The 18,357-nt window shown below is 36.9% G+C and overlaps 1 protein-coding gene across 1 annotated transcript; it reads left to right on the forward strand.

The window, feature by feature from the left end:
* Positions 1 to 15,217: 15,217 nt before the first annotated feature.
* Positions 15,218 to 18,034, forward strand: LOC128735907 (uncharacterized protein K02A2.6-like). The gene has a single exon (XM_053830385.1). The coding sequence runs from the start codon at positions 15,218 to 15,220 to the stop codon at positions 18,032 to 18,034; it is 2,817 nt and encodes a 938-aa protein (XP_053686360.1).
* Positions 18,035 to 18,357: the final 323 nt, after the last annotated feature.

Below are 18,357 nucleotides of genomic sequence, written 5' to 3' on the forward strand. Positions count from 1 at the left end.
TTGAACAGCTTTTACCTTTCTTATACTCTGTTAGAAAGGTATGAAAGTCGGTTGAAAAATTTGAAATCAGTCACAGTCACCGAGGGTCTTGTTTTTATGTCAGCCCAACAATTGAACAATGTTTCAGAGACTTGATATGCGTTGTGTATGTATCTGTGTGTGACATTTGCATATTGGGAATTTATTATTACCTGTTGTTCAGATATGGTTGAAACGATTTCCACGTCATAAAAAAATTATGTCGCCTATTAGTTTCAAAAATTTAAACCATTCACTAAAAATATGTAATATAACTTGTATTAAACGTAGTTTATCAAGTACAGTGGGGTTCGAGTTTTTATTTAGTGACTACATATTTCGAAAGGTCAGACTTTTACTGACGTAGGACTACGTCTTACTGCAAAGCATCCAAAGGTTTGCGACAGCCCCTGTCGAACATTTTGAATATAAAATCGTTGCAATCGTGAAAAATTAGTTAATTAGTGGTAATTATTCAATTTTTGACACATTTATATGCAATTTTTCAGTTGAAAAATGGTCTAGATTTTGCCACGGTTTCAATTTTGGCAACATAGGCGACACGCATTTGTTGTCAAATTCGAAATCATACTGTAAATGGTACTTGAAAAAATCAGACTTGGTAATTCTACTAGGTTTAAAGGTATACTAGGTTTTAATTTTAAATGATAGTCGATGAAGAACTGTACCAGATAGAAAATAGGAAGTTTCAAAAATGAATATTTTAGATCTCAGGGTCACTAAATTTCGGTGGACAAGGAGGTATTAATTTTGTCACAAGTCAGAGGGGAGAGGTGCTTAAAGAAAACTTTACATCCCCCAAGAAAAAAATCAGAGGGGTTGTGTATAAGATACGACCACGGATGACGTAGTACATCGTTAGTCGGGTTGCATGATTTTGAATATTTTACTAAACTGATTTTTAATCTATCTGTCAATCGACCAAAAGGTGATGTGAAGTCAACCTGCTTGCTTATCGGCGGAATATAAGGCCTTTACAAAATATTTTTTAAGTTTTTGTCACCCCCCCCTTTGAAAATTGGCTTGAAAAATCGGGGGGCTAAAAAAATTTGGAGGATATGAGTATAAAATCAATTGTCCGTGGGCTCTACAGCCTGAAAAACTCGAAAAATGAGTGTACTTAACACTTCTAGCACGAAACAGAAATGGAAATTCGAATTCGGAGTTTCCGAAAATCGTCCAAAAAAATTCTCTCGTTTTTGTCTTCTTTTCGTACATTTTTGCATGGAAAATAATAACGTATATATTAGAAGCAAGAACAGATTTGGTTTTCACGCTTAAACTTTAAATAAACCCATGTTTTTTGCTCGATTAAAAAATTCACTTTGTCCCCCCCCCCCTTTAGAGGCCCAATACAGGAAGGACAAAAACTTTATAAAATATTTGTAATGGCCTAATTTTACTTTATTCTGAGCCTCATAATTATTTTAACTAAACTAGAAAATTATCAAATACAATATTATTTTTTTTAGGCATATCCAGTTCGAAAATGGTCCAGATATTGATCCAAATTTTATATTTTTTGCACCATATCATTATCCAGGCCTTTACCTAATTTCTAAATCCTCCATTGACGCACAGATGATTTTATTGCAAAACCGGGTAATTTTGTAGGGCGGTTGGGCATCACAAAGTTTCACGAGGGTGAGGAAGTTGGCGTTCTTAACCATCAGAAGTGGCTGCTTCTTTTTACTCAGACGAGTCTGATTTTGTAACTACAGGATCCGGTTGAATTTTATTGGCCTTAGGGTTTTCGGTCAGCGCGCTAAAGGTGTTTTGAAGCTTTGGTATATGCTTGATTAACGTGTTTAAACTATTTCTCATCTGAGTTTTGTCAAAACTTAAACTTACAGCAAAACTTTTTGCTGTATTTATATGAAAAATACAGGACGTTATTTGTCCATGAAAAAAATTTTGATTCCAACCATTTTTACGATGTTGCCTGTAGATAGTTAAGCAGGGATAACCACTTTAAATAGAGTTTGGAATATTAGCTTCGTAACTCAATTCGAAGTTCCAATATTACAGTTTCCTAAACGACATGAAAGAACATTAAATTATCTCGTGTTTGATCCATCCTTTTTTAGAATTCGAACACATAACAAAATGGTACACAAAAAGTATGGTGATAAACAAAAAGTATGGTTTTTAAGCGCAAAAATTGACTTTAAACATTTCTAAAAAATTCAAAAATTACAATATCAAGAAAAGGATGGGTCAAACACTAGATAATTTTGTTGGCTTTCAAACAAAAAAAGAATCATAAGAATTGCTTGAGCCGTTCTTGAGATATTTATGGTACCGACTTTCAAAACCTGGTTTCGAGAAAAACGACGTTGAAGTTTTTACTCGTTGTTTAATCGCTCCAGACGTGCGCGATACAAATAGCTGTAACTTTGTCAATATTTGGAATTCATGCAAACGACTTCAAACACATATGGTCAAAATGTTAATCTTTCGAAATAATCAATAAAAAAATTTAGGTTTTAAAAAATTAAAAAGGTACTATGCCCCCTTAACAGAAAAGGCAGTTAGTATCCCTCTTATCTTTCGATCCATCTTATCTTTTAATCAATGATGGTTAAAATTTTTGTACAATACTGAGAATAAATTAAGTTTATATTGTTTTAAGCATAAAATGACATATGTTAGCTAATTAGGAAGACTTTTTAGTTTCAAAACTAGAGGCTACAATGTACAAACACTATGAAGCAACTACGAAAAAGGATGAGTGATAGTTAGTTTTATCAATATAATTAAGTTTTCATTTAGGCTATAAATCAAGCCTACTTTCAATATCCCGTGCTTATAGATTAATTATAAACGGAGATACCAACGGAGAATAGTGACAACAAGCAGTTTTATGGAATATACAACGGCGTGTTCGTTAGTGGTAGGCAATGATAGCTACCGCCAGTGATGTCTCGGAGCGCAAAACTAGGTCCATTCTAAAATCAATACTAGGTCCATTCAAGATCAAAAAAGGGGGCTAACATTTTTAAGGAATTTGAAGATTTTACTGGTTTTACTGAACTTTTAAATACCTAAATTGAAATTACACATAATTTAGCATCATTTTAAGAGTATTGTTTTATTTTAAACCAGAAGGGTTCCGGGTAGTAACAGTTTGAAAATACTCTATGGTGACTGCCAAAACGCTGAAAAACAGCTACTTTTAAATAAGCGGCAATAAAGTGGTTTTGGCTATAATTTTAATTTAATTTTAGTATATTTACGTTCAGAAATGATTAAAGATAAACATAAAAGCTAAATACAGTACAAAGACTTGATAATTATATCCTAAAATTCGTATTTAAAAATAGGTCCATTCAAGATCAGAATTCGACTAGGTCCATTTCAAAATCATTTACCCTATCTGTCAAATTGTATTGATTTTCCTTCGAAAAATATTAATGATGAAAATATCAAAATGCTTTCATTTTATATATTGCGAGAAGTATAAAATGTGTTAAGAGTTAAGTGATAAGTATAGTATCATTAAATTTTTTGTTACAAACGTTGCCGACGTCAGTTACACTTTATTCTACTCCTGATTTGCGCTACCAAGCTTTTCGTCTAATTTTGAAAACGTGTTTTGTTTTGCCGAAAATTCCACAATTTTTCACTTGTCGTCTCTTTGGCGATTGAAATAGCAATATATTTCGTGAAGTGACTGGCGCTGAAATTCAACCGATAAAGTCCTAAAACTCTTATCCACTGTTAATACTTTTTACAGTTAAGAAAACTGTAATATTCAATAAACGCTGGGTGGTGCTACTAGAGTCAACAGGATGCACTAGCCCCGTAATAGTCTTGTACTCTAATAACCAGCTGCGAAGTCTTTCGATAGAGAAGCGTCAAGTCTTAAAGACGTTTATAACCCAAGGCCTTGCTTCAATATTCAATATAGATGATGAACATTTAGTTCACCAATTTTATAGAAAAAATGACGAAATTAGAGACCAGCCAACGAAAAAATTAAGTGGCGAAATATGGATCCATGACTAAAAATGAATACCATATTTCGCCACTTTAATTTTGGTGAATTTTTCAAAATTTTCTGAAGTTCAAAGTGAAATTGGTATGAAATTAGTTTAAATATTGTACACAGAATCATATTAGTCAAGAATAATTAATTAATGAAACAGTTTTATTACATTTTTCCCCAATTATATTTTCGCCTCTCGTTTTGATTTTGTTAAAAAATATACCCCGTTTATGAGATGGTATTTTCAAATTCTGAGTACTAGCTGATAATTTAGTAAAAAGTCAAAGATATGAATGATTTTTGCTAGAACAGCTCCTACATTTTACCAATTCGTTAGATAATTTCTTTTAAGTGTACCAAAAATACGCAAAAAGGCTTTAGATTCATCAAACTGGCGAAATATGGCTCCTGGCGAAATATGGATCCTCTACCCTACTTATACTTATATCTTAAATAACGCTAACATAGTTTTCTGAATACACCATCGTGTGTAAAACCCCTACCTGATATGACGTCACTACAGCTGAGTATTCAAAACCATCTAATAAAAACCCGAATTAATCCACCTAGCGGCGTGACCTAACCTTTCTACTGCCGCAATAATCATTATTTAATTTCCCAGGTACATAGTCAAGCAGTGTTCCGATTCAGCCAGGTTGTATGTTTAAACGATCCGCCAAAATTTCGTTCAGATACACTCGGTTAATGCTAGTATTGCGAGTAGATGTGACTAGTTTAAGCCTTCAGCAGAAGTCACCAGACAAAAGACGATACGTGGTTCTAACCCCTTGAAAAAGATGTCGAATACATCGAAACGGCGGGCATAGAAAAAAAGTGTCGTTTTGCTTTGCCAATTGACTGTCTAGCCGGAAAAAAACCAAATTCGTGAATCTTCAACAGTCGATAGCTCCAAGTTTATAATAGTACATCTATAATTAACTTGACTATATTTTTAAATATCCGTTCCGTATTCCTCAAAATCCTCATTTGCCAGTCAAATTCACAACGTATTGCGTAGAATAATTATATTTTCTTTCCTTGGGTGCGTAAGTACTTGTAAGCGTCATTTATGCTACTTGATGAACACCTTATTTAGTTTTATAATATTTACGTGATTTATAGAAAAATAATGTAGACACAAAAGATAATTTTTGCAGACTTCAATGTATATATATAGAAAATTAGAAATTAATCCTCTAACGGGTCTACAGACGGCCTTAACTTTCGGGCTTCAGAGCCACGAAACTTGTTTTGAATTGACAATATGAAATATGTGTTTATAGCAGATTTTTTGATATTTTGATATTAATATCATGCGTTCAAAAGTTAGCATCTTTGAAAAACAAGAGTTCAGAAAAATTATTATTATGCTTCGCTTTTGAAGAAAAAGGAAATTTACAACAAAATGATTAATCTCAAAACTTTGCTATTAGTTTGCTTGGCTTCAATTTTGCAATATATCTGAATTAGAAAAAATAACTAAATAAAGCATTAGATATGAAAAAGAGAAATTGAACTTTTTCTTAGCTGGCGCTCCTTCAGATAATAAAATATATAGTATAAAGGTATAGAAATCACTTGGAAAACCGGAAATGGAAAGAAGGTCCTGCGGGCCGAATGTCATATACCATTCGACTCAGTTTCGAAAACTGAGCATTTTCTGTGTGTGTGTGTGTATGAATGTGTGTGTATATGAATGTGTGTGTGTGTGTGTGTGTGTATGTAACGCTTTCAATCTCACTCACTTTTCTTGGAGATGACTGGACCGATTTTAATGTTCTTAGTGTCAAATGAAAGGTCTAGGTGTCCCATTGGTCGCTATTGAATTTCAAACTGATCGGACTTTTAGTTCCAAAGTTATGTATAAAAATACGAAAAATATGGGACTTCATTATCTCATAGATCCCTTAACCAATTTGAACAAAATTGATTGCATATGAAAGAGGAGCCTTACAAACCCTTAACTTCCAAATTTCATGACGATTGGACTTGTGGTTTGAAAGTTACATAAAGAAATGTGAAAAAATAGTATTTAAAACATATTTTTGTAACATTTAAGAATTAATTCAATGAAAAACATCTCACATTTTATTATTATTTGAAAATTACTGCTGAGATCTATCAAACGAAACCGAGTTAATTAAAAACGGACGGTTCATTCAAAAGTTATTCAAACTTTAACACTTAACCACCATATATTAAACCGTCAAAATGTGTGAAATCATAACATATCAATCAAATGTTGATTGTATTCAATGTGTGTGTGTATGTATGAGTGTATGTATGTATGTATGTATGTATGTATGTATGTATGTATGTATGTATGTATGTATGTATGTATGTATGTATGTATGTATGTATGTATGTATGTATGTATGTATGTATGTATGTATGTATGTATGTATGTATGTATGTATGTATGTATGTATGTATGTATGTATGTATGTATGTATGTATGTATGTATGTATGTATGTATGTATGTATGTATGTATGTATGTATGTATGTATGTATGTATGTATGTATGTATGTATGTATGTATGTATGTATGTATGTATGTATGTATGTATGTATGTATGTATGTATGTATGTATGTATGTATGTATGTATGTATGTATGTATGTATGTATGTATGTATGTATGTATGTATGTATGTATGTATGTATGTATGTATGTATGTATGTATGTATGTATGTATGTATGTATGTATGTATGTATGTATGTATGTATGTATGTATGTATGTATGTATGTATGTATGTATGTATGTATGTATGTATGTATGTATGTATGTATGTATGTATGTATGTATGTATGTATGTATGTATGTATGTATGTATGTATGTATGTATGTATGTATGTATGTATGTATGTATGTATGTATGTATGTATGTATGTATGTATGTATGTATGTATGTATGTATGTATGTATGTATGTATGTATGTATGTATGTATGTATGTATGTATGTATGTATGTATGTATGTATGTATGTATGTATGTATGTATGTATGTATGTATGTGTATGTGATGACAATTTGCAATAAAATTCAAGAAAAGTGAGAAACATGTCAATAGCTCCAAGTTTTTGAAGCCTCTTAGTGGAATACGAACTCTGAAATAAAAGAAAAGAAAAAAAACTTTTACCGACTAAATTCCACTATTTAATATTTATTCGCGACAGATACGTATACGCTTTGAAATAAGACACTGATGAAGCCTGCACGTCTTAGGCGAACTACGATTTGTTTTCGTTAGTGACATTTTAAAGGACAGATGTCTTATGTCATGTATCATGTTTTAATAAATAAATCAAAAATGACAAGCACTGGAAATCATATCGATCATATTTCTCATTCTCAAGCATGTTTATGGCGCAGTTTTTGCACTATTTTTCGACCTCATCTTGTTTTCCTAACCCTCTAACATTGTAAAAACGATGTGATCAAGTTAATGACTATCTTTTCATGAAAGTACATTCAAAAGAAGCTTAAGTTTTGATTTTCATGCAAAAATAATTATCTGAAGGAGCGCCAGCTAAGAAAAAGTTCAATTTCTCTTTTTCATATCTAATGCTCTATTCAGTTATTTTTTCTAATTCAGATATATTGCAAAATTGAAGCCAAGCAAACTAAAAGCAAAATTTTGAGATTAATCATTTTGTTGTAGATATCCTTTTTCTTCAAAAGCGAAGTATAATAATAATTTTTCTGAGCTCTTGTTTTTCAAAGATGCTAACTTTTGAACGTATGGTATTAATATCAAAATATCAAAAAAAATCTACCCTTTGGGTTAAAACCACTCAAAAAAAAAATATCAAAAAATCTGCTATGAACACATATTTTATATTGTCAGTTCAAAACACAGTTCGTGTGTGGCTCTGAAACCCGAAAGTTAAGGCCGACCGATTATAAAACTAAATAAGTTCATCATAAGTTCATAAGTGTTCATCAAATAACATAAATGACGCTTACAAGTATTTACGCACCCAAGGAAAGAAAATATAATTATTCTGCGCAATACGTTGTGAATTTTACTGGCAAATAACGATTTTGAGGAATACGGAACGGATATTTAAAAATATAGTCAAGTTAATTATAGATGTTCCTGAGAAATTAAATAATGATTATTGTGGCAGTAGAAAGGCTAGGTCACGCCGCTAGGTGGTGTGGTATCGATAAGTTTATAAAAGGGGAATTTACCTCAGTGTAGAATAAACAATAAAGACGGGCAGTGGCAACCGTAAAAGTGGTGTTATTATTATATGAAATAAGGAGAGAATTGACTACTGAAATACGAAAATATCACATTGGCGATCCTGTCACGACATGAATCATTTACCGGAGTGGATTTTCAAGACAAGAGCGATAATGTAAGTGGTTAAATAAAAATCTTTCGATTTTCAAAACTAGCCAAAAAAAAAACGCATGTTTAACTGTGGTTGCCAGTTTGACGACAATCGCTGTATTAGCGGTGAGTGGTGCCAATCTAAATAAGGTATGTACATAATAAAAAACAAAAAAAAAAATCTTGCGCTGAGTTTAGCTCCAAGCCAAGTTATAATATGGATATATATGCATATATGAAAAAAAAACTTGCGCTGAGTATAGCTCTAAGCCAAGTACAATAAGTATTAAAATATGCTTGCGCTGAGTATAGCTCCAAGCCAAGCGGAACTTTAGTTCTAAGTCAAATAAAAGCTCTAAGCCAAGTAAAGAGAAAGTAACTAAAATATATTTATATATATCAACAGTCGAGTGAGACAGTTGTTTGTTTTCGCTGCTCCGAAGTTTTTATCTTTTTGTGACGATTTATTGAGTGAATTTCACCAAGTTTTTTCCTAACGTACTTTGTGACTTACTTAGTGACTATATTCAATAAAGTATACGTAATTAGTGATAGTATTTGCCGAATATTCTGCTGATCAACAGCCGTTGCCTCATTTCATCTACGATAGCACCAAGCTACGCGCTCTATTGTACCTACTGTTCCAAAACAAAGTTTAGATCGATCAAAGCGAAATGGATAGAAAGCAGTGTGGAGAATGCAAATGTGAAATTAATGATCTCGAGCCACTTCGCTGTGGTTGCTGCGAAGCGTTTCTACATATAAACCAACAGTGCTGTGGTATTAATGCCCGTGGGTTGAAAGAATCCTTTGCAGCCGGAAAAATTTTATTAATTTGCTCAACCTGCAGGGCTGAGCTCAAAGGCCGCAGTATTAGCCGCTATATCGAAGAAACGAAACAATGCCAGTCACAGCCTCCCGTTGCCGATCTTACTACACAATTTCAGCAGCTCTGCGGTGTTGTTGAAGCGCTAAGCAATAAAATTGACGGTTTTGCCTCTAAACCTATACCCGTTGCTACTCCATCCATATGCGATACTCCAGTTTGGCCCGCGCGTGGTGCAAAGCGGCGTCGTGATGAACACCAGCCCCTCATTCGAGCGGCTGCTGAGCGTGGAACAAAAGACATCAGTGTGAACGATTTGTCTGTTCATTCTATTCTCCCAGCTGCACAAAATAAATTTTGGCTATACTTATCCGGCTTAAACCCGCTCGCTACGAACAGTGACGTGCAAAAAATTGTCTCTTGTTGCTTGGATATTTCGGATGCTTTCGAAGTGATACGGCTTGTTCCAAAGGACAAAGACGTTACTAGCCTGTCATTTGTATCATACAAAATTGGTCTTGACCCTGCGTTGAAAGAGATAGCATTGGATCCCTCTTCGTGGCCTGCAGGTTTAATGTTTCGAGAATTCGTTAACCAGCCAAAAAACGCATTCCGTCAGTCGAGGATGGAGCAAATGTCTTAATTGAAGAACAAATTGCCCCTGCGGACTCGCCTCACACTGTCACCGATTCAACTTACTCTGGATGCGCACCGACTGGATCTGGCCCGGGGCGCACTGATTTGAGCAAATTGGAAGTCCCTAATCCGCTCATCACAGTCGTGCCACTGCAGCCAGCGATCATCAGCCGTCCCGGTCCTGTGTATGAGTACGGAGAAGGGGTCTTCCAGCTTGCTAGCATGGGCAAGTATAATTCTATCGATAGCAATTCGACACCTGATTTCCCCGAACCTTCCAGACATTCACATGCCAACCTTCACCAACTTGAGTATGACGCTTCTGGACTTCGGATACTGTATCAAAATGTCCGTGGCCTTCGGACTAAAATAGACGAATTCTTTTTGGCTGCAACCGAACGTGATTACGATGTCATGGTATTGACTGAAACGTGGTTAGATGATCATATTCACTCTGTGCAGCTGTTTGGTAACCTTTTTAACGTGTATCGTTGCGATCGCAATCGCAATAACAGTAATAAGACACGCGGCGGAGGAGTTTTGATTGCTGTCTCAACCCGACTGATTAGTTTTGTTAATCCTACGCCGGTTTGTGACACAATTGAACAACTGTGGGTAATAATCACAACACCAATTCGCAAAATCAATGTCGGTGTAATGTATCTGCCCCCTGATCGCCGAAACGATGTCAACGCTATTGAGCTGCATGTGTGTTCCATCAGCTCGATTATGTCTCGTTTGCAGTCTGCTGACTTATCATTGTTACTCGGCGACTACAACCAGCCGGGATTGCGATGGATTCGATCGAACAATAATGTGCCTGCTATCGACTATCTCCATTCAAATATTTCGCCTGCCAGCTCCGGCTTATTGGATGGTTTCAACCTGCATGGTCTAACTCAAATCAATTATGTGACAAATAGCAACGATCGTCTTCTTGATTTGGTACTAACTAACAATGTTACTTTGTGTGAGCTGTTTGAGGCTGTCGAGCCACTTGTACCTCTTGACTCTAATCACCCGGCACTGATTATAACGATACACCAAACCTTGCCGGTTCAATTTGAAGATACTCCAGTGGAAACGTGTTTAGACTTTCGCAGAGCAGACTTTGATTCTATAAGTATTGCCATCTCACAAATTGATTGGCGATTTTTGGAACTTAATCCTGCTCTCGATGATGCTATCGTTAGTTTCAGTAATGCTGTTAATAATGTGTTTGTAAATTGCGTTCCTACCCGCAGACCGTTGCGCAAACCACCGTGGTCTAATTCCCGCTTGCAGCAACTTAAACGAAAGCGATCCCTTGCATTACGTAAATACATCAGACGCCGCAATACCATTTCGAAGCAGAGTTTCAATCATGCCAGTAACTTGTATCGCAGATATAACCGTTACCTATATAAACGGTATACCCATCGAATACAGCGTAACATCAGGACGAATCCGAGGGTCTTCTGGTCATTCGTAAACAAAAAGAGGAAAGAAGATGGATTGCCGAAAGATATGTTTCTGGGTGACTGTCATGGAAGCACGTTGTCAGAGAAATGCAGTTTGTTCGCCCAACATTTTCAACACAATTTCCGAGACTCCGCCGCTACTATGGCGCAAACCAATGCAGCATTAACTAGCATTCCTGTAGATGTCCTCGATTTCAATCTACCTGCAATAGCAGATCGAGACGTAGAAGCTGCAATTGTGAAACTAAAGTGTTCTTTTACCGCTGGTCCGGATGGAATTCCATCATGCGTTTTAAAAAAATGTGCAGCTGTTCTAATACATCCGCTATGCCTGCTGTTCAATTTGTCGCTTCAGCAAGGGGTATTCCCTACAGCTTGGAAGCTTTCTGCTATGTTTCCTGTGCACAAAAAAGGGGACAAACGTAACGTTAAAAATTACAGAGGCATTACATCTCTTTGCGCAGTTTCGAAAGTTTTTGAAATTATAATACACGATGCTCTATTCGCTAGCTGCAAGCACTACATCTCTCCAGAGCAACATGGTTTTTATGCAAAACGCTCTACTGCTACAAACCTTGTACAGTTTGCCGCAGCGTGCATACAAAATATGAGCGCGGGTGCGCAAATTGACGCGATCTACACCGATTTAAAAGCAGCATTTGACCGAGTTGATCACAGTATACTGCTGGCAAAATTGGAAAAGCTTGGAGTTTGTTCTGCGCTAGTACAATGGCTTCGATCCTATCTTTTAAATCGAATGCTCTATGTAAAGATAGGTAATCAGCAGTCTGCATATTTCACGAACCTCTCCGGTGTTCCACAGGGCAGTAATCTGGGACCACTGCTCTTCACGCTGTTTTTAAACGACGTTTCATTGTTACTCCCGGAGGATTGCCGATTACTTTTTGCTGACGACGTGAAACTGTTCAAGATTGTCAACGATACTGCAGACTGTTTAGCGCTCCAGGGAATGGTTGATATTTTTCTTCATTGGTGTTCCAGCAACCTACTAACGGTTAGCACCGAAAAATGCAGTGTGATTTCGTTTTATAGAAAATCTAATCCGATTACGTTCAATTACACCATATTTGGTAAGACGGTAACTAGAGTAAACCAGGTTCGTGATTTGGGCGTTACTTTGGATACTTCGCTCTCATTTAAGCCACACTATAACGAAATAATTGCTAAGGCGAATCGACAGCTTGGATTTATATTCAAAATTGCTGAAGAATTTCGTGACCCCATGTGCCTTCGATCACTTTACTATTCCCTGGTGCGTTCCGTCCTTGAGACCAACTCGGTTGTGTGGTGCCCATTCAATGCTAATTGGATAGCAAGAATTGAAGCCGTTCAGCGAAAATTCGTGCGATATGCTTTACGATTTCTTCCACGGCGAAATCAACACCAGCTACCACCGTATGTAGAGCGCTGCCAACTTCTTGAAATGCAGACTTTAGAGCGAAGGCGGTTCGAAGCTCAAGCTGTCTTTGTGGGAAAGGTTTTGTCTGGCATGATCGATGCACCTGTTATTCTACAACAGCTTAATATGTATGCACCCGAAAGGACTCTAAGGCCCAGAGATCTGTTGTACTTACCTCAGCGAAATGCAACGTACGGGCAACATGACCCTATCCGCTTCATGTCGACAAGCTTTAATGCTGTAGCTGATTTGTTTGATTTTAATATTACCGCAACAACGTTTAAACAACGGCTTCGAAGATGAATATGTTTTTTTTGTGTATATCTATACTGCTTGTTTTGTGCTGCTTATTAATCATTAAGACTACTATTGTCAGATGATGTATTTTATAACAAATAAACAAATAAACAAATAAACAAATATAAACGCAGTGAATGTTTCATTGATTGTCTATTTCACATGGAAATAAAGGCAATTATTGCTTTGCAATTCTTTACTTATTTGGTTCATTCGATTGATTATAGACGGTGTTCAGAGATTTGGTAGAAAAATTTAAAAAAACGAAACATCTGGCATCTCTGATTGGAAAACGGTGATATCGATAAATATCGACTATTTTCCCATCTCTAACTGATGACAGTAAAATTAACGATTGAGTGAATGTGAAAGCATAAGAAGCAATTAAATGTATATAGTGTGCATGGAGCAGGAATGATTTATTTAATTTCGTTATATTTGATTCCCTAAGCAAATTGTTAATTAATACTTGTAACGTTTGAAAGGATGAGCGGATCATGGCGTGTATCTGATATTTCGCCAGACGAAAACAGCGATGGCGAAGTTAAAATTCGTTATGTTGCTTCCCGGCATCACAGCAGCAAAGAAAAGTCTGAATGGCTTTCGGGATCATGGCCGTTGAAGCCATTTGATGGATCATTGGCAACAAACCAACGAAAGGCGGAGTGGATCCGATATCGGGACCAATTTGAGCGTATCGTATCTTGTAAAACCCAGGTGGATGCAAATACGAAACTTACAGGATTAAAAATTTTTGCTGGAGACTATCTCCTAAATATAATTGAAATGCAGGAGAAAACCGTTCTTGATACAACTCAAGATATTTACCTGGATACGGTTATAGCTTTAAACAAATTTTTCAACCAAACTTGCGACATAACAAAGGAACGAATAAAATTTCGCGACATGCGGATGGGTGGTATGGAAACGTTCATAGACTGGGTTTTACGGTTGGAAAATCAAGCGAAATTTTGTGATTTTGGGCCAGAACAACGATCGGAAGAATTTTTACAAGCCTTGTTGCGTCGCTCAATACCGGATATTGCAAGAAAGCTGTACGAAATGTCGGAGCTTCTGAATAATGATTTGGAGCGTATCATTAGCCAGGGAAAGCACTTGGATTACATACGAGCAGAGGCGAATGAAAACCACACACCAGTGACAAATGGACAAGTTTCCGGTTCAGCACAGCAAGAAGCAACGTATGCAGTCGCTGTTAAATCAGGCAATGAGTTGCATTATCGGAAACAGGCGACGCGTGGTACAAATGATAACAGTGAACGATTGCGTAATTTGCCAACAGGATTTAAGCGGAGCGAGTTATATACACGTAAGCGAACTTTAAGTTCCAGAGATAATTCATACCATAGCTGCCTGAGGTGTGGACGAGTTCATGGTCTGAAGGATTGCAGAGCGTTCAGCGCTAGGTGCTACAACTGCAATAAAAAGGGTCACTTCGCGCAATTTTGTTTTTCGCCGAGAAACAATTCAGTCAACTCCGGTAACAGGATTAGAAAGGGATGTGAGGAGGAGCTGAAGCATGAGGCTGAAATAATAAATCAGGTAGATAATGAAAAACCTTTTGATTAAATGCTTCAATAAGCATCATAAAATGTCTGAACAAATAATGATTATTAAACATCTGGAAATAAATGAATAACTAAATGGCAGAATTATATTTGTTTTTTTTTCTCTTTTTTTCGTGTCTTATTAATGTCGTTACAGCTAATCACTGGAAATGCGAAGACCATTCAGGGACCGATGAGTGATCAGAGATTTGTTTATTGTACGATAGGTTCGGAAAATATCAAGTTTTTGGTGGACTCAGGTGCGTCTGTTAATACGATTACGATATATGAGTGGGAAACGATAAAAAGGAATTGTCGAACCGTAATCCAAGATGTTGTGGTACAAACAGAGGAGGTTCTTAAAAGTTATGCTAACAGCAAACCACTGGAAGTGGAATGCTCCTTCAGAACATTTATCGGAGTTACTAACGGCGGTCAACCCGTACTACCGGCTAAGTTTTTCGTTATTAGAGGGGCGAAATTATCTCTTCTAGGTTACGAAACAGCACATCGTTTAAATTTAATTAGAATTGGACAAACGCTAACAACTGACAGACACATTAATGCCATCGAACACGACAATACCTACTCATTATCATCTGAGAACCTTAATGAACAGTAAACGAATCATGCATCAATGATGCATACTACAAATAGTACGGAGTTTCCAAAGATCCCGATTCCCGGAGTTCGTTTTAGAATAGACCCATCGATACCACCGAGACAGATTATAAGGTACAATATACCGAAAGCTTTTGAAACTGCTATGAACGTCAGGCTGTACGACATGGAGGTTAAAGGAATTATTGAGAGAGCAGATAAAGAACAGGATGTTATATCTTACGTGTCACCACTGGTGTTGGTTCCGAAGGGTGCAAATGATTTTCGCATTGTCGTTGACTACCGGGCTGTTAATAAAGCCATAATCCGTGAGCCCTATCCAATGCCATCGCTTGAGAAAATTTGGGCAAAAATTCCAAACGGTGATGGCAGATTGTTCTTTACCAAATTGGATTTAAAGGACGCATATTTTCATGGCGAGCTTCTTGAGGAGGTACGACATTATACGACGTTTATGACGGCCAATGGTCTTATGCGTTTCAAACGATTGCCTTTCGGGTTGTCATGTGCACCTGAATTATTTCAGCGTGTAATGGAAACACTCTTGCTCAAGTGTAAAAATATTGTCGTATATTTGGACGATATTTTAATTTTTGGACGTACCCTCGAAGAACTGGAAACCTGTGTTACTGACGTCAAAAATATTCTCTTAAAGAATAATTTGACAATCAATGAAAAGAAATCCGTTTATAACAAAATTTCAGTGGATTTTCTTGGATTTACGATTGATGGCTCCGGTATACTTCCAACGTATAATAAAATCTCCGATATCCGACTTTTCAAGAACCCAAAAGATACTTCTGAAGTACGTAGCTTTTTGGGTATGCTAACGTTCATTAGTCCGTTCATGAAAAATTTCTCACACAAAACGAAGCCACTACGGGATCTTTTGTCATCGAATTCTAAATTTAGATGGGAAAAGGAACATCAAGAAGCCTTCGACGATCTTAAAGAGGAAGCCGAGAAGCACTTAATTAAACGAGGATACTTTGATGAAATTGATAAAACCATCCTTTATGCGGATGCTTCACCGTGGGGCCTGGGAGCTGTTTTAGTCCAAGTAAGCCGAACTTCTGAAAGACAACGTATCATTGCTTGTGCATCTAAAAGTTTGACAAGTGCAGAATGTAGATATCCTCAATTACACCGGGAAGCACTTGCTATTGTCTGGTCAATGGAGCGGTTTGCCTACTACTTGCTTGGTCGTCGTTTCATATTGCGCTCAGACAGTGAAGCTCTCATGTTCATGAATAACAAAAAGGGTGGTAAAGATATAGGAAAAAGAATTATGTCTAGAACGGAAGGTTGGCTTTTGCGGACGGATCATTTCTGGTATGAGTTTGAACACGTAGCAGGATGTGATAATATAGCGGATGCAGTTTCGAGAATTGGTATTCAACGCGATGATCCGCAATATGGTACAGATACGGAATCTCATGAATTGTGTTCGGTTACTGCAAATCCAGGCTCAATCAGTGATCAGCTTTTAGCTTTAACCATCGGGCAAGTCAGGGAAGAGTTGCTAAAAGATGAAGAACTACAGACAGTTATGACTTGGCTTAGCAAAAATGAGAAGTGGCCAGCAGATATACAGAAGTACCAACCATTTCAAAAAAAGCTGTACTTGCAGGGAGAAATTCTGATGAAGGAAGAGAAAATGGTTTTACCGTCGGCTCTACGTAAAAGAGCTTTACGTTTAGCTCACCGAAGCCATCCTGGTATGTCTACCATGAAAAATATTTTAAGACAAGGTTTATGGTGGCTTGGAATGGATCGTGAGGTTGAGGAGTTTGTGAAGAGTTGCCCGGAATGTCAGTTGGTTACGTCGTACAGCCATCCACCACCTATCACAATGACGGAGATGCCAACTAATCCTTGGGACTATGTATCGATGGATTTTTCAACGGCATCAGAGTCACATAACTGGAAAGCATTGGTATTAACAGATAATTATTCGCGTTTCCTGATTGCTATCCCAATGGATAAAACTGACACGGAAGCTGTCAAAAAGGCCCTTAAACGAGTTTTTAACACCTACTATATTCCAAAGACATTAAAAACGGATAATGGTCCTCCTTTCAACAGTCTGGAGCTTAAAAGTTGGCTGAAAGATAGTTGGGGAGTAAAGTTGATGCACAGCACACCTTTAAACCCCACTGAAAATGGGTTGGTCGAAAGGAGCATGCAAGGTATAAACAAAATCACGGCAATAGCGAAACTTGGAAAGCAGAACTGGAAGGAAGCTCTTGCTGACTATGTAGCTGCTTACAATAGCTGGCCACATCATGTGACGAAGATTCCACCAGCGGAGTTGATGTTCGGAAGAGCGGTCAGAGGTTTACTGCCGGATATACGTACGGAGCAAAGGCATAAGGAGGATGGAGAACTGCGTGACCGAGATCAAATTGCAAAGTTTGAACGTAATACACGAGAAGACAATCGTCGCAGAGCACAGGAATGCGAAATTAAGGTTGGAGACATAGTGTTAGTTGCCCAGCAGAAAAGGGATAAAGCGGATACCGTATATAAGAAAGAGTTGTACAAAGTTATTGATTTGATTGGAGCTGGACGAGCAACAGTGAAGGATATTTCAACGAACAAAACTTTCGACCGCAGCGTCAAATTTTTTAAAAAATTTGTGCAGCGCACGGAGGAAGAGACGGAAACGACGGCTAAACCGGAGCATTGTATGGAGAAGTCTGAATCGAATTGGGCGCAGCAGGACAAGGGGATTCTGGAGGATGCAGGCCAGTTGCGGCATCGGATCCAGCGGCAGATCAAACCACCAAAACGATATATTGATGCGGTGGTTCAAGGAGTCGAGGGAATTATTTAAATTTTAAAAAACTACTATCCTTAAATATCTTCTATGCAGTGCTGTTAATATTCATCAGCATAACGTTCAAACTTCTGGATTATCAGTCTACCTTGCATTTCTGCTTGCTTTGATCAAACGTACATAATAACTATATACAGAAGCATGAACTTCATGCACGAGAATATAGAATATCAGCGCTCTGTGATATTGTAACAAACTGATATTCACGTTTGAGCAGTGAAAATCAATAAAAAAAATTTATGTTGTTATTTAGCATTTATTGCGTTCAGCTGTTGGACATAAGATTTTTCTTTTCATTTACTGCATTTAAAATTGTTTTT

This window comes from Sabethes cyaneus, chromosome 2 (genome assembly GCF_943734655.1).
Source record: "Sabethes cyaneus chromosome 2, idSabCyanKW18_F2, whole genome shotgun sequence".
In the NCBI taxonomy this organism is placed as follows: domain Eukaryota; kingdom Metazoa; phylum Arthropoda; class Insecta; order Diptera; family Culicidae; genus Sabethes; species Sabethes cyaneus.